This window comes from Oryzias melastigma, linkage group LG23 (assembly GCF_002922805.2).
Source record: "Oryzias melastigma strain HK-1 linkage group LG23, ASM292280v2, whole genome shotgun sequence".
Classification (NCBI taxonomy): Eukaryota; Metazoa; Chordata; class Actinopteri; order Beloniformes; family Adrianichthyidae; genus Oryzias; species Oryzias melastigma.
The window spans coordinates 14492022-14512902 of NC_050534.1; the positions used below are offsets into that span (position 1 = coordinate 14492022).

Consider the following 20881-nt stretch of genomic DNA (forward strand, 5'->3'; position numbering starts at 1 on the left):
ATGTCTGAGACACGCCTTTAACCTGCTACTTTCCTGCTGTTTACTCAGCAGAGCCTGAAAAATGATCGTGTTTTATAAGTATTATTGACACATTATTACTCTGGAAGGCACGAGTGAAAATCTATCCAGCTGACGTTTAAATTCTTTTGCTCAAGGGAACCTGGAAGCGGAATTTTTCTGCACAAGGTCAGAGCCTTTTTCACTCGGACCGGCCCGTCGACGATCGCTGCCTCTTCTCATTAAATCTCCTCCTTTTTATCGTTCACCAAATGCTTAGGAGATATTTGGAGATAGCAGGGGTCTGAGTGCAAGGAGAGGAAGAGACTAAGTGAAATCTAATTGAGCAGCCTGGCCAGACATCAGGGCTGGAACAACACTGTGATGAGTGCCAGATGTGGTTCATTGGAGCCAAAACATTAATAACACATCCTCCCAAAAACCATTCTGAACCACGAGAAGCCTCCGAACGCCCCACAGTTTACAGTATCCTAAGTACTTGTGTGTTGCATTTGTAACTCCGTAATATGACAAATTTCTGGGATTTGTGTCACGGTTTCCTTTGAAATACCAAAAATATTGCAGCTAAAAACACAAAAAAAGAATAAAAGCCACATAGCAAAGCTCCTCCTAACGTTAAGAGTCATAAACTTTTTCCCAGTCAATAAAAAATATGATTTGTATTTGAGAGAATTTCAGCCTCGAGACGCTTTTTGAACCCCTTTCGGCATTATGTCACATCTTAACAATGGTAGAAATCTCTCAAAGAAATAGAAGTCCATAAATAATGAAAGAAAAAATAAATCCTAATGTGTCCTTTTACACTGCTGACAGTTTCACAATTCCTTTTCCCACACATCCGTATGCTTTCTAGTATAAGCTATCTGCCAGTTGTTGAGAAACTACAGATACTTTTATTTCGCAGGAATAATAATTACTGCTTATTGCTTGAATTTGAAAAGCCATAAAATAAAAAGTTGGTGTCTTTACACGGCGGGATTCCTAATAAGTCTTTAATGACCCTTGCAGAATAATGAATGCAGGCCCTTTAGAATGGTTTTCCGTAGCAATCACGATAACGGTTTTATTTGTCTGCTGTAATCTGAAACTGTAGCATTACAAATACCACACGGCCCTTTGTGAAAGCAGTAAAATATGAGATTTTCATAAGCAAACCTCCAGCTGAGGCACTGCAGCATGTCAGCCTGTTGACAGCCATCAATGTTCTGTTGGCTGTCATCACAATTTTAGTATATTTCAGTCACCTTGGTTTGAGGTTGTGCCACTTTTTTTCCTTCACAACATATGGAGCTAATGAGTATTTGTCACTAGTTCTGCAAGTTGTCCCTCTTAAAAAGATTATAAATTATATCACTTTTCAAAAAAAGGTATAGAAGAAATCACAATGTATGGTTTTTAAAGTATTTGTTTCTATATTTGTGCAGAAAATAACTATTTAGGTCCTAAAAATAAGCAAGAATTCTGTCCCTTGTTACGTCCAATAGAAAATCTTCTATCCTCCACTTGTTACCCATATTGTCACCCGTTTTAACCTGTTATGTGCATAAAATACACTTGTCCATACCCCTGAACAGTCAGACTTTAAGCCTCTTCACTATGATCAAGACCAAAGAGCTATCAAAGGACACCATTGTATGCCAATAAATCTACAATATGCAAACGAAAAAGATGTACTTTTGGAGAAATTATTAGAAAATGGAAAAAATGCAAAATCACTGTAAAAGTCTCATTTCCACTGAGCGTCCAGTACGGTTCGGTTCGATCTGGTATTTTGAGTGTTAAATGGACCCATTAAACAGTTTCAACACGTACCTCATGAGGGCCCCCATCTTTTTAGGTCCGTAGAAAAATGGATTGGGATAGTTGGGGTGGAGGCGCTGTAGCCACCTGTTGATTGGCAGAAAGTGATGACGATGGTAGGATGCACCAATATAGCACTAAGCTAGCGTTTCCATTTTCCTCTTAACAGAAGTATTCTTCTTAGTCGTTCGCAATCTTCTTTGAAACAACATTAAATTCCTGTCATGCACGATGTACAAAAGGTAAACCAAGAAAAAGACGAGCTGCTGGTAAACACACAGCGACGTTATGGAGTGCTCAAAAGGTCTCACTGCTTAAACCATTGCAGTTTAAGCAGTGAGACCAGAGACCATCGGGGTGATCCAGAGGAGGATTGGGAGAAAGTCGTGGTCAGATGAAAGACCAATACGGAACTCTTTGGTATAAATGCCAGTGAAGGTCTTTGGAGGGAAAAGAAGGCTGAGATGCATTTCAAGAACACCAAACTTGTTGTAAAGCCAAAGGGGGGAACCAACTTTGAGGGGCCATTACAGCGACAATACAATAAAGATTCTGTGTAAGGAGTTGTACAGTGACGGCCCCAAAACATCTTAGCTCTTGAGAAGATCTGCATGGAAGAACGGACCAAAATAGCAGCTACAGTTTGTTCAAATCTAGAGAAGACCAACCAGAACTCTTTGACCTTTGTCATTGACAATTGGGGTTACAGAGGAGTGAGGTGAGCTGTCATTATTGACCAAAAACACATTTTTGTACCATTATATTAAGAATATTTTCTCAAATTTATTTAAGGTATTCTTTTTTCCCCGTCTGTCTCTTAAGTTGAAGTGGCTGGGCGATAAAATGATAACGATAAATATCGCGATATAACCTTATCTCGATAGAAAAATGAGGGTCTGAAATGAACACTGACCAGTTCAAGAAGAAAAAAACTGTTGCATCATGTTCCCTCAGTGCATCTGTTATTCTTAAAGTGGGGTAGGAAATAAATATTTAAATCTTAACAACCTGCTGATGGTTATTCATTTTTTTTCTGAGCATCAGAGCATTTAAATTATTTGGTTTATATTGCGATATATATTGTTATTGCTTAAAAAATATCACAATTCTATATCGCCCAGCCCTAGGTATAAGTTATCTTGATAAACTTTTCTCTTTAGAAAGCATTGTTTCTTAGGTCATGTTGATGATATTACTTAAGTCTGATAGATGGAAAAATGCATTTCTCTGAAGTAAAAGAAACAATAAAAGCTGACAGTCTAAACCTCTGCCATATCTATTATGTAATAGTTTTTAATGACTTTGGAAGGCCTTCTTGTGCTCATTAGATTGGGTAAATCAAGTTGTTCTGGCAGTTGTTTTGCCCCAGTCCACTAGATGGCATAAATGCAAACAAATAATATAAAAGATCACACCACATTATACAGAGGAGACAGTATCATCAATACTATTTATTGGAGATTAGATTGACTAAAGACATGAAACATTATTATTAAAAGCAAGTTTCTCTCTATTGACTATTGATTTTCTGTATCATTTACGTTTGCCTTAAAAAGCTCAATATACTTCTAAATATAAATAAAGCATAATGTATAAACTGATATAGTTTTTTTTAAATAAACGATATATTTGAAAATATTGAAAGACAGTTGAAAGAACAAACTTATCAGGATTCTTTAATGTCTAGTTTGTTCTACCTTTTACCTCCACTTTAATTTAGTCAAGGCTTTGGTGATGCAAAGATATAAACAACCACACACAAAAAAAGGTTTAATCCGACACAGTCTCATTCCCAAGTTGTCACATATTGACACATTGTTGAGGACCCCTCCGCGTCACTTTTTTATATTATGGGTGTCCCAAACTCGTCGTTTTTTGATGTGCTGTTTGATGGGATGTTCCAATTAAACCAGGGGTCCAGGCTGACCCGATACCCTAACCCGGTCTGCAAGTCTGGCAAGTCCATGTCCGGTATCGGGCAGGTATCAGTATCTGTATTTGTAGCCTGGAGGTTGGGTAGCCCTGATTTAATTGGAGCAGCCAGCATGTCAAAAAACGACAAATTTGGGACACCCAGAATGTCAAATTTTGATCCTTAATCCATGACCCATAGGTGAATATATGAATGTATTGTTTAAAACTCCATCCATCTTCTAATCGGCTCTGTCTTTTTCGGGGTTACAAGGCTGCCTAAACTGGCCACCTCTGGTCGAAGGCAGGACACACCCTGGACAGGTCGCCAGTCTGTCGCAGGGCCAATGTTTAAAACTGCCCAATGCAAATCACATTATCATGTGACCACCAACTTTTCCCATCTCTTTTACAATCATTGTTTTTAATCAACCCTTGGTTGAATAAATAAAACCCCAAAGTGTTTTTAGACTGAGGAGGTTCTCAAAGGGGTTTTCTAGAGACTCAAGAACAGTAAACCTTTTACAATTGGACTTCTTTTTCTAGGCTCTAATGGTCTTCTTGCTATTAATTGACTGAACAAAGCCATGAGGGAAAATGTACTTGTACTTCTAGGACACTGAGTATAGCGGCTGGATGGCTCAGTTGGCTACACGCAGGACTGTTTCCCCAGAGGTGCAATGATTTTATTCTAGTATTGGTCCCTAACTACATATGTAGCCACAGGATGAATAAAATACAGGGTCGTGTCAGGAAGGGCATCCGGCATAAAACTCTCTGCCAAACCAAATCAGTGAACGCTGATTCAATGGAATCTGGAAAGACCAAAAGGTGAACAACAACTTCTATTACACTGAGTATTGAAGATGATTCCTCAGACAGATAGGTGCTACATAAAACACGAGCTAGAAACTGGAAGAACCTCACCACAATGATGTATATCTCTATCAAGGAAAAATGCACTTCAATACTTTTTATACTGCAAGTTTTAGAATACATTTTCATGATATTGGTTACTCAAGGAACAGAACTACCAAACAGGAGCTTTGTACTTGCAAGGATCGCCTAAGAACATCTTGCTTTTCAGATCAAGGCTAAGTTAAGGCTTCAGGTAGCACCTATCTGACACTTTCAAGGCCCTCTAGATGCCCTTCCCTAAACAGTGTTGCGCCAATTCACACACACACGCAAAGCAAACAGAACTTAGTTTATCATAGCTTAAGGGTAGAGGGACACTTAGATATGTTAATGCCCCATCACTGCATAATCCAATACCCTACCTCACGTCTTTCTTTTGATTCCCATGACCTGATAACCATCTTGAAGTTGATCGCGACCACGACAGTTTGGATTCTAAGATCTAGTACTCTGACTCTTGCAGACATAATTGGATATACTTGAATGGAAGTTGAAATATTCAGATCTCATGTCATCATGTGTTGCAGGTTGCTGTAGAAGAACTCGTCAGTTATTACAGAAGTATGAAAAGACTGAGAACTATATGCTGGTTTGCACAGACTGCCGTCAGCAGCCAGTGGTGCGAAATGGACGCTCACAGGAGCACTGCGCCCGAAAATGCAAGAAGGTCAAGAGAAACTTCAACTGCAGGTGAGTCATACTTGCTGTTTCCAGGAACTCCGCGAGTTTCCTACTCTGTTTGTAGTGTTTGTTTATGTGCTGTTTACCATTTGGCGATCTGTCAACTGCTCCCCCCTGTTCCCGCAGAGCTTTCAACTTTCAAAGGCACAACAGGAAGTGCCACTTGCTTCCGTTTGACCGTTTTACCCAAGGTGTGCAGAAGCAGGCCAACGTTAGCTTCACTTTGTATGAAAAAAAAGGTGAGTATTCACGTTTCTTGAGGCAAAGTTTCAATGCCAAGAAGATTTTTGGAGTTGCAACCCACATGGGCAAATTGATAGTTTTGTGTCCTCAAAAATACCTTTGCTCTCTTTGCTGACGCGATAAAAGCAATCAAACCCCTTCACGCCCCACTGTTTCATCTCTCAGGTGGGGAAAGTTTCAGCATAAACATGAAGGAGACCAAAGTGGCTTGTAAACAAGACAAAAAAATGCAGAGTTTACGACCAAAGTGCCAAAACTTTCCACAAGTGCAGCTCGTAGAAATCGAGCACTCTCAAATTTATGGCAAAATTTATCAAAGCTCCCCTTCTGTGACATTTAATGAACTTCAGGGACTTGTCTGTTATGGGAATAACGTACCAGCTGGCTCATGAGTAAATATTCACTGTTACCAAACATGGGAAGGCATACTGAAAGCAGTTGAGCTCAAATCACTGGAAGGATGTACGACCTGGAACCCGGGAACTAGAATTTCGACAGCTTTTATCAAAGCGAGAACACGTTTTTAGATGTTTCTTTGCTTTTTTTTCTCAGATTATATAAGGGAGTGTGTAACTTCCACCAAGGACAACTACAGAGGGAGAAGATCTTGGACAAAGTCAAACATCACTTGCCAAGCTTGGTCTGATAGCAACATCAATGAGCACACGTAAGTCAAAATAAAAGCAGATATGCTGAAGTGTTTTTGACCCACATATCTTTGTGGTAGTGGTTTGTTTGACTTGCTCTTGTTTAGTGCTGCTACAAACGATTATTTTAATAGTCGACTAATCACCAATTTTTTTTTCTGATTAGTCAACTAATCGGGTTATACATAAAGTGGATGTAAAGCACACATCTTAACCATCATTAGCTTAAGATGCTGAAATTGATAGCTAAAAACGCTGAAATCGCTGAAGCTTATAGCCAGCTAAAAAATTTGTAAATGCCAAATTAGCCTATAAAACTAAAAAAATTTAAGTTATCCAAAACAGCTAGCATGTAGCTGAAATATTAGCTAAACTCCAAAATAGCCTAAAAATTACAAAAAAGCCAAAATTACCTAGCATGGTGCTGAAATATCAGCTAAATTAAAAAAAAATAAAATAAAATAAAAAAGCCTAAATTAGCCAAAACAGCTATCATATAGCTAAAACATTAGCTAAACTCCAAAATAGCCTAAAAAAACTGAAAAAGTCCTAACTTAACCAAAACAGCTAGCATGTTGCTGAAATATTAGCTAAATTCTAAAACAGCCTAAATTTCTTTTTAAAAGGCCTAAATTAGCCAAAACAGCTAACATGTAGATGAAATATTAGCTAAACTCCAAATTAGCCTAAAATAATTGAACCCCCCCCCCACAAAAAATTAGCCAAAACAGCTAGCATGGTGCCGAACTATTAGCTAAATTCTAAAACAGCCTAAATTTATTTTTAAAAGGCCTAAATTAGCCAAAACAGCTAGCATGTAGCTGAAATATTAGCTAAACTCCAAACAGCTTAAAAATAAAAAAGCCCAAATTAGCCAAAATAGGTAGCATGGTGTTGAAATATTAACCACATTCTAAAACAACCTAAAAAAAAACTTTAAAAAAATTTTGCCAAAACAGCTAGCATGTAGCTGAAATATTAGCTACACTCCAAATTAGCCTAAAAAAACAGAAAAATCCAAAATCAGCCAAAAGAGCTAGCATAACGCCATTATAACTTTCAACTTTACTACACTGTGACTCAACATAATATAAAGTAACGACTAATTGACTTTTTAATTATTCGTCGACCATTTTAATAGTCGATTAGTCGACTTATCGTGGCAGCCCTACTCTTGTTTGTGCTTTATGATACTCATTAGCAATGTACAGCCCCAATGTAAAGCCTCCCCCTTCCTTCATCTCTAATCTTCAAGCTTCCATCATATTCTTCCTTCTCTTTTTCTCTGTGTCTGACACTGAGCAGGCCTCAGACGCTGATTTATGGATGCTCGGTTCATCCCTTTCCACCTCGGGGGTTAAGGGAAGGTGGAGGCTCAGAGACAGTTGAACGTTTATCCAGAGTTAAGTCAGATTTCTTTCAACACATGCAGGGACGTCCTCCCTGGTGATACTTTTTTTTTTCATTTCTCTGCACTAGAGGCCATCAGGTGCATCCTTAAGATGTTTTTTTCTCCTTTTCTTCCAACTACAGTAAAGCAGAAACAGCAGAGATGGGGCGTTTGCCAGCTTCTCATTAGTGGTGCTCATTAGTTACGAGGTATTTTAACTGTGGGAGCTGGGAGAGGACTGTGAAGAGTTTGCAGAAGTGCAGAGTGAAATGAAGGAAAAAAAGGCAAAGATTTATTGTCTGAAGTCAGGTTTAGCCTGATGTCCAGCTGAGTTCACAGAGCCACAAGCGTACTGAGAGAAAAACAAAAGTTCGGTGATCCTTCACAATTAAAGCAGATTCCGCCGTTGCCCCCATCCTCTCCTAACCCCCCCCCACCAGTGCTGTCATCACTCTGCAGAAGCAGCGGTTAGCATTAGCGGTCCTTTGTCATTGTTTATTTGACACAAGGTCCCAGAACTGTTCTCAGATAGAAAGAGGACTTCGATCATCTCAACTTCTCAGCACCTCTAACTTGCAAAAGGTCAGACGGGGCTCAAGTGATGGGAGATTTAAAGCCACTCTGGGGGTTAACCAGCACTGGACTGTCCCGCTGTGTGAGAATTACCGGCATAATTAAGCACGCACCGTTTCAGGTTCAGGTTACTATTATTTTCATGCTTGAGCGATCGCTGCAGGGCAGAAGTGATTTCTCAGGAGGTTCCCCTCTAGCGGTGGGACTTCCACCTGCCGTCTATATTTGGTGTTTTTAACGGGGGCTCCGAAAGAGATGGCTGCCAAAGATGAAGAATGGAAAGGAAACGTTTTCTTTATTTCTGTTATAAAAGATAACACGGCAGTAATTTGTTCATCCCTCTTAGGGATTTGTTTCCAATGCTTTGATTTAGTTCACTGGGATTTCAAACTCGATTTACAGTCGACTTTCTTAAACTGTTTGACCTTTTTTTTTCTTCAAACTAAATTTATGGGTTTTGTTGTCAATGACAGATTTGATGAAAGAAGCACTTTATATTGTAAAATAAAAAAAAAGTATATAGCAATTCTTGTTCTTTATCCCGACATTTTCAACTTGTTGAAAAAAAATGTAAGAATGTTGACGCGATTAGCACAAAAAAGGCTACATGGTATCATTTTCCAGAAAATAAGAATAAATGTATGGCAAACCAATGATGCCATTATAGAGATGGTCTGTATATGAGAATTGGACCGAGTGACCCCTCCCCCTTCAGTCCTAAATATGAAGTATGCACTGGCTCCTAGAAGCCAAAATACCATAGACTTCCGTTGAACATTTATTACTCAGTCATTATATTTCCTTTTTTACATTTTCTCGCTAATCCTATTTTTTTCATATTGTTCTTTATAAACTGACCAATCAGATGCCTCAACAACAGCATGTTAAGAAACATTTGATCGGTAGTTTTCATGTTACCCGATTTAAATGGTAGGGGTGTGGTCTTCCAACAAGCTTACCCCTAATTGGCAAGTGTGGTTACCATAGAAACTTTGATCTAGACCGATTCGGACCATTGCCTTGATTCAACATAGCGTCCGTACCATAACAAAATGGCGACTAAATTGACTTCATTTGGTTGGAGCAGGAAGTAAGCCATTTTCTATGAATGATGTCTCACTCACTCACTCTGTCCAGTTCTCCTATACAGTCAATGAAATTTAGCCTAAAAAAACAGAAATAAAAAACGAAATTAGCCAAAACAGCTAGCATGTAGCTGAAATATCCGCTAAACTCCAAAATACCCTAAAAAAACCTTAATAAATGCCAAAATAACCTAAAAAGCTAGCACAATGCCATTATAACTTTCAACTTTACTACACTCTGACTCTATATAATATAAAGTAACGTCTAATCCTAAATACATTAGTTGTCGATTTTAATAGTCAATACAGCCCTACTCAGAATCGATCCAAGCTCAAAGATCAATAATCGATCCATAAAAGTAGAGATCGATCTATCCCAAAGTCCGTTAGCTTGATGCTAACGTGTAATGGAATTTCCCATAGGACGGCTAATGCTAACCCTCAGTTGACCTAAACATACACTGCTGACTAAATGAACATCTTTATATTCTAATAGGCATGAATTTTCCAAACTCTTTCATGGAAATGTATTTCTTAAAGTAACTATTTGTTGAAAGCTTTGTTTTTGCTCAAATCATCTAGAATAAAGTGTGATGCTATCGGGTGAGCTCCACCTAGTGGCCAAACTGAAACGCCCTCCAGGAGAGGCAGAACAATTGTTGGAGCTTCTCTGTTTGAGAATCCATGTAACACTGTATGGTGTTATAAACTATTTCCTTGGTTTATTATTTCACTAATCATTTTAACAGTATGCAAACAGGATCATATTAATATAAATATTTTCAAAACTTATATAGATTATTAATGTACTTCTATCCAAATATGTAAATATAAAAACAAATCTAATGGATTGAAAGAAAAAAATCGTTAATCGAATTGAATCAATTCTGGAAATTATTGGTAATACCTGGACCAAATAAATACAAGATAGCTGACCGGAGAAGCCGTTATCAACACCTTAAAAAAAAAAAAAAAAAACACTCCTCGACTGATCAATGTACAGCAACAAGCGACAGAAACGTCTGTAAGTGTGGCATTTCAGCAAAAAGTTTCTTTTCTCCGCTTCAAAAATCTCCGGACTTACCTTAATTGCATCAACGGTTGAAGAGTTGCAGGAGTCAAAAGACTGTTATAACTAAAAATCTGGTGTTAAATGGTTCAAGTGCCTGCTGGATAACTTATACTCTTCAAACAATAAGCAAAAACTTGCATTCAAATATTCAAGTTTTTCCCAGTCTGAAGACAAATTGAAATATTCTGTTGCCGAAGATGATAAGTAGTCCTGAAGCAAAACAAATTGCTTTTGGATTATTACAATACGTATATGTCAACCTGCAGACTTGCAAAATAAAATCATTTATCCATAAATGATGATAAAACTGCTCTCTTTAGATGATTATGATTCACAGTCGGGTCTCGTTTGCTGTACATCTTTGGACGTTTGTTACGCCAGGTGCAGGCGCCGCGTTGTGCAGCCGTTACTTCAAGGCTAGATGTCTTTTTTTTTTTAGTGATGTCCGAATCCAAGCCAACATGCTTAGTCGGCTCAGAGAGGGAAGCATGTGTGCGTTTCAACGTGAACAGTCTTTGGCAAAGAGATGAATAACTGGCCAACATCTGTTAGCACAACATCATTACGGCTAACGTGCTCCCATGCTGCTGCCTCTCTCAGAGCCTCACCACACGCAATCGCCTCAGCAAAGTGAGGAAACTTGTAATTCCATTTATAAATTAAGGCTACGATGTTATGATAAAGACCTATGGCCTATTGAACTTGTGAGTTACACACAGCACATGTGAGCTCTGGCCTCAGGCACAGAGCTGCTCCGAAACAAATGTTTTGTTTTAGCTACATGCATAATTGAAAAGCCTTTGGATCGATCTTTTTTTGTGTTTTGACATGTAGTTACAGCCATGTGGTCGTGAGGTCTTTCTCCTTTGCTCTTTTTAATAGACATCTTGGGTTTGACATTATTGTTTGAACTTGTGCCAAAGGAGGTGAGGAGAACAGAGTCCTTAAAGTCTCCCTCTGATGAAAATCATGTTTTTGGAGTTTTTAACATGTTTGTGTGGCATTTTTCTTATGAAAGAGAACAAATGTAATAAGAAATAATTTCAGTTTCGCATTTCTGAGTATTTCTCCTTTTAAATCGCTGTCAATCAAACTGTCTCAGACAGACTGTGAACCACGGAAATGTGGTTGACTACAGTTGTAAATGATTGTAAATCAATGAAAGAGCATTTTAATGTTAGCTTTCATTATTTTCTGCTCTGAGAAACCAATGGATTGAATGTATTGGTCACAGCAGCGTCTATAAACATTGGAGAATTAGCTAAAAGAGTCTTTGGTGAACTGGAAGGAGAAAGAATCAGGATTTTGGAGGAAGTTCTGTCCATGAAGATCTTCACTTCCTCGTCCCAGCTGACATTCGGATCAGAACGATACAGCTGGACATTACCAATATTGCCTGACATTTTTATCTAGCAGTGGTGAAGATTTACAGTAGCGGGACACAGAACTATCATAATCAGACAGGGCGGAGCTACACTGCTCAGCTCCAAAAGCCACGCCCCCTCAGAAGAGATTTTGGAAACAGAGGTTTCAGATCAACATGAAAAATTGCTTTTTAAGACATTTAAGCTATGGGAATTTGGTTAAAAACTTCCCGACTATAACTAAAACATTTAAAAAAATTTCATTGGGAGACTTTAAGAGGCTCAAGTATTAATTTTCTAGATTTGCATGTTTTCTTTACCAAATTTTATCCTTTTTCCCCCCTCGAGTTATTCGTTTTCTCCTTACTTCTAAACCCAACTTTTCATCATCTGACCTTGACAAAAGAACAATTTACTCCATGTAGTTTCACCACAGCTTTTACAACTACCAGTTTTCTGTACACTCATGTGTTTCAGCAGCTGATGGAGGATTTGTTTTTAATGTTTAAAGGGTGCCAGCAAAGAAGCTGCTTGAGCAACTCCTGGCGGCCTGAAGCGTTGTTCTGTACCGTTGGTGCTTGATGTACTGTGACAGTCGGGCTGCTCCACACATGAAGGAGTTAGGATGTGGTTGGAATGAGTAATGCGATCCTCCGAGAAGGTGCAAACCTGGAGAGCAAAAGAGACTTGCTTTGCATACGACTGCCATGACGGATCACACTAGGATGTAGAATGTGGTGTGGTCAGGCTGGAGGCGCTTGGATTTCACAGTGTGAGGCTTACATCTTAATTAAGACTCCCTATTGAATTTATTTGGATTGTTACAGAGAGCGCTTGCAGGCCAGTACGGTCCTGAAAACACACCGGGAACAGCCTGGTGTGCAAATACTCCTGCAAATTTATTTATAAGGCTTACAGTATCAGTTAACATTCTCAATAATGTCTGTTTTGGGCCCTGTAGGTTTTATCCAGATAGGCACCCGACACAAGACCTGAGGGAGAACTTCTGCAGGAATCCCAGCAACGACCCTGGTGGTCCGTGGTGCTACACCACTGACCCCAACGTACGAGCCGAGGAGTGTGGCATACCACGCTGCTCAGAGGGTAAGACGAAACACCGCTGCCAGACTTTACGTTTCAGATAAGGAAAAGACAAAGCCAGGAAGTGCTTCATTAAGTTGTGTTTGTTTGCTTTATTTTCTCCTAAAGTCAAACGTCTTGTTTGTATTTCTGAGAATTGTTTGTTTCGGCAGAAGTCTGTATGAAGTGTAACGGAGAGGACTACCGGGGCAAAGTGGATCACACAGAAAGCGGCAGAGAGTGTCAGAGGTGGGATTCGTCGAGGCCTCACAGACACCAATTCCAGCCCAAAAAGTAAGCTTTCTCCCACCCAAACACCAGCACCACACCCAGGACAGATGCTTGGAGAAATGACGCGAATGCTCAAGAGAGCCAGATCTGACCGTTAGTTATGTCTTATGGCTCTCGTCCTCCCTTTCCTCCTCTTTGATCATCAGATATCGAGATAAAGGCTTAAAGGACAACTATTGTCGTAACCCGGATAACCGTCTACGACCTTGGTGCTTCACCATGGATCCCAATACTCCATGGGAATACTGTGACATCGCAGTATGTGGTAAGGCCTGTTGCATGTGTCGTCTCCAAATTTGGAACGGTTTGTCTTCAAAAACACCAATAACTAAACACAAAAATATTTTATTTTCCTGAGTTGCCAATACTCTTTGTCGGAAGACATTATCATTGACTGTTAGTGCTGCCACAAACAATTATTTTAATAGTCGACTAATCGGGTCTTGCACAAAGTGGATTTAAAACACATATCTTAACCATCATTAGTTTAAACTAACTAAAAACTAGATACATATAGTATTACCTGCAATAATACAAGTGTAAATACTTTAAGCTGAATTTGGTCGCTGAAGGTGTTTGTGAAAATAGCTGAAGATGCTGAAATTAATAGCTTAAAACCCTGAAGTTGATAACTGAAATCACTAAAGCTAATAGCTGAAAACGCTGAAGCTGATAGCCATCTAAAATATTAAATTCCAAATTACCCTTAAAAAAAAGACAAAAAGCCTAAGTTAGTCAAAACAGCTAGCATGTAGCTGAAATACAAGCAAAACTCGAAAATAGCCAAAAAAAATCCTAAATTAGCCACAATATCTAGCATGTAGCTGAAATATTAGCTAAACTCCAAAATAGCTTAAAAAAACTGAAAAAATCCTAAATTAGCCAAAACAGCTAGCATGTAGCTGAAATACAAGCAAAACTCGAAAATAGCCAAAAAAATCCTAAATTAGCCACAATAGCTAGCATGTAGCTGAAATATTAGCTAAACTCCAAAATAGCTTAAAAAAACTGAAAAAAATTCTAAATTGGCCACAATAGCTAGCATGTAGCTGAAATATTAGCTAAACTCCAAAATAGCTTAAAAAACTGAAAAATATCAAAATTAGCCTCAATAACTAGCATGCAGCTGAAATATTATCTAAACAAATTAGCCTAAAAACTGAAAAAATCCTAAATCAGACAAAATATCTAGCATGTAGCTGAAATATTAGCTAAACTCTAAAATAGCCTAAAAAAAACTTTAATAAATGCCAAAATAGTCCAAAAACCTACTAATCAACTATTAAATTAGTCGTCGACTATTTTAATTGTCGATTAGTCGTCAATTAGTCGTGGCTGCCCTATTGACTGTATTGACCAAGTCCATAGAAAATGACTTCCAATCAAACTAAAGGGTGTATTTTTTAGGACTGTTGGTCCAGACCAAGTCCGCGTAATTTGGTCTATATTGTCTTGAACCCTGTGTGTGGTCTGTTTTCTGTTTCGAAACCAAAGTTTGTAAATAAAACCATGTGACTAAAGAACTCCTCAGTCATTGGCCAGGAATAACGAGGTCTGGGCAAAGCTAAAGAATAATAGAAGTCCTACATTTTGTAATTCTTGTCGGGATAGTTCACTTATTCACCCTTTATATTTTGCTGACCAAATTTCAAACATCTGTACTGGTCCGAAGGCCGCTTGGTACCGGGCCAGAAACAGGGCAAAAATGTATACACTAATCAGAGGTCCCCAACCCTCAGAACGTGGGACAGGTACACTAACCCGGATCCATTACCACGTCCTGAGGGTTGGGGGACCCGACAGCCAGCAAGTCAAAAAAGGACGAGTTTGGGACACCCAAAACCTCAAAAAGTGACGAGGAGGGGGCCCAAACCATACGTCCAGTTAGGAGTACGTATGAACGCGTCGTTGTTACCATGGCAACCACTCTCACCAATCAGGAGTTGGCTCGTTGAAAGTCCTGAACCCTAGCGGGCTTGGGAGAATTAAGTCAATTAAACATTTTGAACGTGAGACCACCTATCGAGGCTTCTGATTGGCTAGTCTATCACTTGAACTTTCAATAAAGAAAAAAAATATTGTGAAGGCGTAGCTGTCTTTTAGAAAAGCAGATGATAGTACGTACCTCTACATTTTTTTTTACTTTGTGGTTGTTTTGTCTTTGGGTTTTTTGGGGATTATTTGTGAAAAGAGACTCTCCTTCTCCCCTGCCGAGTCTGATAAGTCCTTGTTTACCCTGCTATTTGTTTAAATCCTTCTACCTCGACACACAAAGATGTTTTTACAGGGGATCAGGCCTATAAAGTGGGAGATCCCTGCACTTCACCCCGTCACTGGAATGTCTAGTAGCTGCTTTAGTGATACGGAGATTGTTTTTAAAATCACAAGATGCAAATACAAATCAACGTGAAAGGGGGAAAGCGGTTGCAGATGCGTTTTTAAAGAGGAATGGGGGTCGGTGAATGGCGAGATGAACATGAAAATGATGGGAATCATATGCTGTGGCCATCACAGGCACCAGACTTCAATCCCGTGTTGCAGAAATAGGAGTTCTGGAAAAGGGGCAACACCTAATGAGACTTGATCTTCTGGAAAATTGACTTTTATACGGAAATAAAACAGACAATCAGAAGAAACCATCAAGAGTTTGACGCACTTTTTTAAGAATTTGCTTATTTACTATGAAGTCCTGCATTTATAACAAAAAATCCCCCAAAAAAGCCATTTTTTTTTCTGTGTCAGATGCAAAGATGCTCTGTACAGTAAAGACCGTGATTTACAGGCAGGGTGGAGGTTCTTCATTTGTCCAGATGTGTACATCCCTCAATGCCTGTCCTCAAAAAAGATAAAAACCACTGACCTGTGCTGCACGGCGCATACAGACACTGGCATGCATTACATCAAGCCAAAGAATCCCTCTTTTCCACCCGCCTTCTCATGTCTTCCTCAAAACATTCCCTTCTTCCTCCTCCATCTTCTCCCATCTCATTTGTCAAAGGCTAAAGAAACAGAGGGAGCGATCCAGAGGGGAGAGGTTGCCCCCCTGTTGCACAGCTACCCGTTGAAAAGTGAGCCTCCATAGGAGAATGTTTGAAATAGCTTCTTGAGTCCGACAGGAAGTGGTTTTATTTAGTGGTTTTCAACAAAAAAATAAATTATAATTGACCAAAAACTACTACTTTAAGATCATTTTTGATTAGATTTTTCTTGAAGTCAGCTCACTGTTGTGGAAAACCCTGTGTGTAAGAATGTGGGGCGCTAATGTTATGAATACACCGAGAGTTTCCTATCTCGATAGCAGCATGGGGGGAGCGCTACTGTTTTTGATCATCTGCCTCTAGGTTAAACATGACACATTCTTCTAGGGATTAATATCTCCCTCCTTCTATTCCTCCCTCATTCCTGAATTCAGTTCCTTCAAGCGACTTTCCCCGTCTTCCCCTCTAAACAACATTTTTCTCTTGTAGACTCAGCTCCCGCTGACACTGATTTCAACATCACAACGTCCTGCGTCCAGGGTGTGGGCACGAATTACCAAGGCACCATGAATGTCACTCCAGAGGGTGTGACGTGTCAGCGCTGGGACTCCCAGTTCCCCCATAACCATTCTTTTCTTCCCCAGCACTTCAAATGCAAGTGAGTACCTCTTTAGTATCATTTTGTGATCTGGATCAAGCTTAAACGAAGTGGAGGGAAGTTTCACCAACCTTGAGTGCCGTCGTTTCATTGGCAGTCTTTGTGTGTGTTCCAGAAACCTCACCGAGAACCACTGCCGCAACCCCGACGGTGCAGATTATCCATGGTGCTTCACTACAGACCCCAAACAGAGGGTGGCTAAATGTACCCACATTCCAAGGTGTGATGCTGAAGCAAAGAGAAAAGCAGGTACTTTTCCTCTAAACTTTAAAAACAAATGACGAAAACTGATCAAATCTGTCCAATTCTGCACTTCTTTTGGTCTTTGCTTTGAATGTTGACTTGGTCACTGCATAAGAAATATTCTTACCAGTATTGACAGAAGGCGTAGTCTACTGCCTAACCTAAACTTTTAGTGACTTTCAAATGGATGTGGTAGCAACCAGGAAGTCAGTGGCTCCTCCTTTTCCCATACTGCCTCCTCATTCGTTACAGTATAACTCTCTGATTAAAAGTTTTGATCCGGAAAATGTAAAGGAAATGGTTAGGTCGAGCCAGAGTGGAATTATATAAGTTTGCTTCCTCCCACTCCCTTTGAAGCAATCTATAATTTAATGCCTACTTATCCCATGTATGACATATCTTTGCATGGATGTAAACCTCTGTTGATTGTATTGTGCATGCATTATTCATGTTTTTGATTGCTTGAAATAAACCATTTCAAATCAATCTTAGCTAGTCCAAAGATTAACAGTGTTAACAGTAGAATACCAGAATTAGACATTTCCATTACCCCAGTTGTCATTCGGAGCAAAGGTGTTCCACAAGGCTTTGTACTGAGCCACTTCTTGTTCTGCTTTTTCACTTGTGACTGCAGTCCTTAATTCTTTAACACCAAAGCCTTAATTTCAATGTTTATCTTCTTTCTTCTGTAACTCTTCAACTATGTACTCAGTTAATGTGATTCTGGAGCCGAGAAAGCCGTCACTTGGTAGTAGAGATAGGCGATATATTGGTAGCAGCAGATATTTGCATAATTTGAGTTTATCAAACCGAAACTACAAAAACATCCATAGATATTGTTCTGTTTTCAAATCCAGAACATTTTTGACATGGATACTAAGGATCGACTGACCAATACGATACCGATATTTTTTAAAGTCTTGATAGTCGATATTTAGGCCGATATTCATTCTAATAGTCAGTAAATGGTCTGAATGTTTCAGATATATTTTCAAAGTTTCTTGTTCCTATGTGACCATTTACTGTAGATTAAAAAGGTCAAGTATAATTTGATTGTGTAGTAAAAGAAGTGTTTTTTTTATAAAGAAAGAATAAGGAAATCTAAACTTTGTGTCATAAATATTGGTAAATATCTCTATTGGTCACAGTTGTAGGGGAAATATCAGTTATCGTATCGGTCGGAAAAATGATACCAGCCCATTCTTACGTAGTAGTAAAGTTTTTTATGCATTCAACGTAAATAGAGAAAAATGTCTTTGCACCGATCTGCAAGACTTGACTTTAATGATGTGTTGCATGTCTGTGCAAAGCCGATATGAAAAGACCCTTTTCTCCCCTTCAGAATCAGCTGATTCATGTCAATCGAGTGAACGATCAAAGAGTTACGGGATGTCCAAATGTGTTCTTTAGGTGTCCTTGGCGACATACTGTGTTAAAGGGTTAAAGATGGTGCCCAATGACAACTGTGGCTTAATCAGACTTGAATTAGTTCCTATTGAAGAGACCAGTGAGCTTATTATGTGAGCCTTCACTCATTTCACATTTAGTAATTCAAACGTTCTTTGTATACAGTGTTTTTTCATCTCTTTAAGAGTGTCCAAAAATGCATTTCCTGACTGGTGATGAGGTTATAACTCCTGTTTGTACATGAGGAGCATGTGTTGTGAGGAACTTTCTCGGATCTCTGTTCTTCGGTTTAGGCAGGACGCTCCGTTACACCCATTTGTCATTCCTCTGATTGAAAACATCTGACTCTGATTGTAAGCCTAAATGAACTGCTACTCCTTAAGGTTCACGTTTCACACGTGAGCTGATGGATGATTTGTCTTAATGAATAAACGGGCAAAAATGAATCAATCGGTTATGTTGGGGTTGAGAGTTTCTTGCTTTTTCCTGTCAGTTCTTGTCTACAAGCTTCACAATATCATGTTTTTCCAAAAAAAAACGTTACAAAGTGTCATGTTTCCAGTTAAAGATGTGTCTTTTGAAGGCATTTCTTGAACTTCATTGAAAGTATTTCAGATTTTATTTGTGTAATGGTGATACAAATACATCTACATGCTGCCAAATAAAATTCCGTTTCATGCCAGAACAAAAAACACCTGATCTTAGTAACAGTGCAAGCTGTCCCATTTCAAGAAATCCCACAGATCAGTTACAGCAAGGCTGTTGTTGATGTGTTTAAATCAGACAGTGAAGTATGCATGTTCTTTTCTATCAAACGAGTCAGGGTGGCTTTAACACTGAACTGATCCAAACCACAAAGAGAAACCAGAATCTTCCTCTCTGCAAGTACAGGACTGTTTTGAAGTACTCACTGGCAGCCAGGCGTTTGAGATCACACCGAATTAAATTCAGTCCTCCTGGGAACTTTTAACACAGCCCTCTAAAATTTCTCTTGTCTTGCTCCTCCTCAGAGTGCTATGAAGGCAACGGAGAGCTGTACCGGGGTACTCTATCCAAAACTCGATCAGGGATTCCCTGTGCCGACTGGTCCCTTCACATAAACAGGTAACTAACAAATGAATCTGTTTCTGTTTTAACTCGGATTAGTTAGAGGGGATCACTTTTACGCACATGTGCAGTGAAAACAAACAGTGAAAGGAAATCAGGGGTTCCTCAGGGGTCAGTACCAAGCCCAACAATTATTCCTCTCATTGACGAGGGGAAACCCTGGGGTGCTCCCCAATTGACCCATCCTGACACCGAGATTGGCCGCTCTTAAGTTGTTGTTTCATGCTAAAATCGGGGTGTTGGATTCACTTAATTTGCTAGAATTCTAAAAGCCAGAATGGCACAGACAGATGGACATGTTCCAGAGCTGATCCCTGACCCCAGGAAGTGCTTTCTGAGGAAAAGTAGATCAAAGCCAATCAGCTCCCCTGCATAGACTGCAGCCAGCAAGTCTGCCTGGTTCAAGGTGAAGGGTCACCCCTGGAGAAAAAAAAAAAGAAGTACTGAGAACTACAGCTTCCTTAACATTCTCCTGGGAAGTGGAATTGTCTTCACCCCTTGACAAATTGTTGCCCATCTCTTACAGTTGACTTTGTAGGGATATTCTGGATACCTGAGATGATCGCATTAAATGTAAAGCAAAGCTGCAAGAAGACACATGATTAGATGTGAATTCCTACCAACTGAGAGCACAACCGAATAGCTCCGCAGAGGATGCGGCTCCTGTTGGTCTGAGCATTGCCGAATGCTTAGACCGCATACTTTTGTACTCCCATGAGCCCCCTTCAGAAAACTCTGTTTCCTTCTGCATGTTCTGTGCAGCTCATGCAGAGGATTTCATGGCATTATAGCAAAGCCAGAGTCGAAGGTTTCCCGGAGCAACACCATTGCTCACCCCATGTTTAATTGTGTTACGCCTAGTTACGTGACAGCATAGCGCGTTGATGTTACACATGTTGGTTGTTTTCACAGTGTGAGATTGTGTATGAATCATTACGGGATGTGACCCAGTGTTCCTTCAAATGTTAAAGAAAAAAAAAAAAACAAGTGAAATATGAGGATTTGTATTTGTGTGTTTTTACAGCAGGGATTCTCACTCTACGATATCACATGTAGGGTTGGAGAAGAACTACTGCCGGAACCCAGACCGGGACAAACACGGCCCCTGGTGTTACACCAGTCAGAATAACCGACTAGTCTGGGACTACTGCAAACTAAAGCAGTGTAAGTGACCCAACCAAAACTTTTATCTTTTCTCTTTCATCTGAGTCTATAAATAAACAACCGTTGCATCTGTGGACGATGCACCTGTTGGATTGTTTGCAGGTGTTCGGTAAATGTGCAACACGCAGAGTCAGAATTACTGCAGCTGTAAAATCCACATGTGCAAGCAAGCAAGCTAAACAAGCTAGCAATAACAAGTTCATTAGCTAGCCTCACTGGTGGCGGCAGGTCGTTTTTTTTTTTTTTTTTTT

The 20881-nt window shown here is 39.5% G+C and overlaps 1 protein-coding gene across 1 annotated transcript in view; it reads left to right on the forward strand.

Annotated features, from left to right (window-relative positions):
• Nucleotides 1-20881, forward strand: part of LOC112158396 (hepatocyte growth factor) — a 30820-nt gene that overhangs the window by 1374 nt on the left and 8565 nt on the right. Inside the window, exons 2-11 of the mRNA XM_024291732.2 lie at nucleotides 5175-5337; nucleotides 5455-5567; nucleotides 6124-6238; nucleotides 12664-12806; nucleotides 12956-13076; nucleotides 13220-13338; nucleotides 16541-16709; nucleotides 16825-16958; nucleotides 19370-19463; nucleotides 20491-20630. Coding sequence (XP_024147500.1) covers nucleotides 5175-5337; nucleotides 5455-5567; nucleotides 6124-6238; nucleotides 12664-12806; nucleotides 12956-13076; nucleotides 13220-13338; nucleotides 16541-16709; nucleotides 16825-16958; nucleotides 19370-19463; nucleotides 20491-20630 — 1311 coding nt within the window. The remainder of the gene's footprint in view (nucleotides 1-5174; nucleotides 5338-5454; nucleotides 5568-6123; nucleotides 6239-12663; nucleotides 12807-12955; nucleotides 13077-13219; nucleotides 13339-16540; nucleotides 16710-16824; nucleotides 16959-19369; nucleotides 19464-20490; nucleotides 20631-20881) is intronic.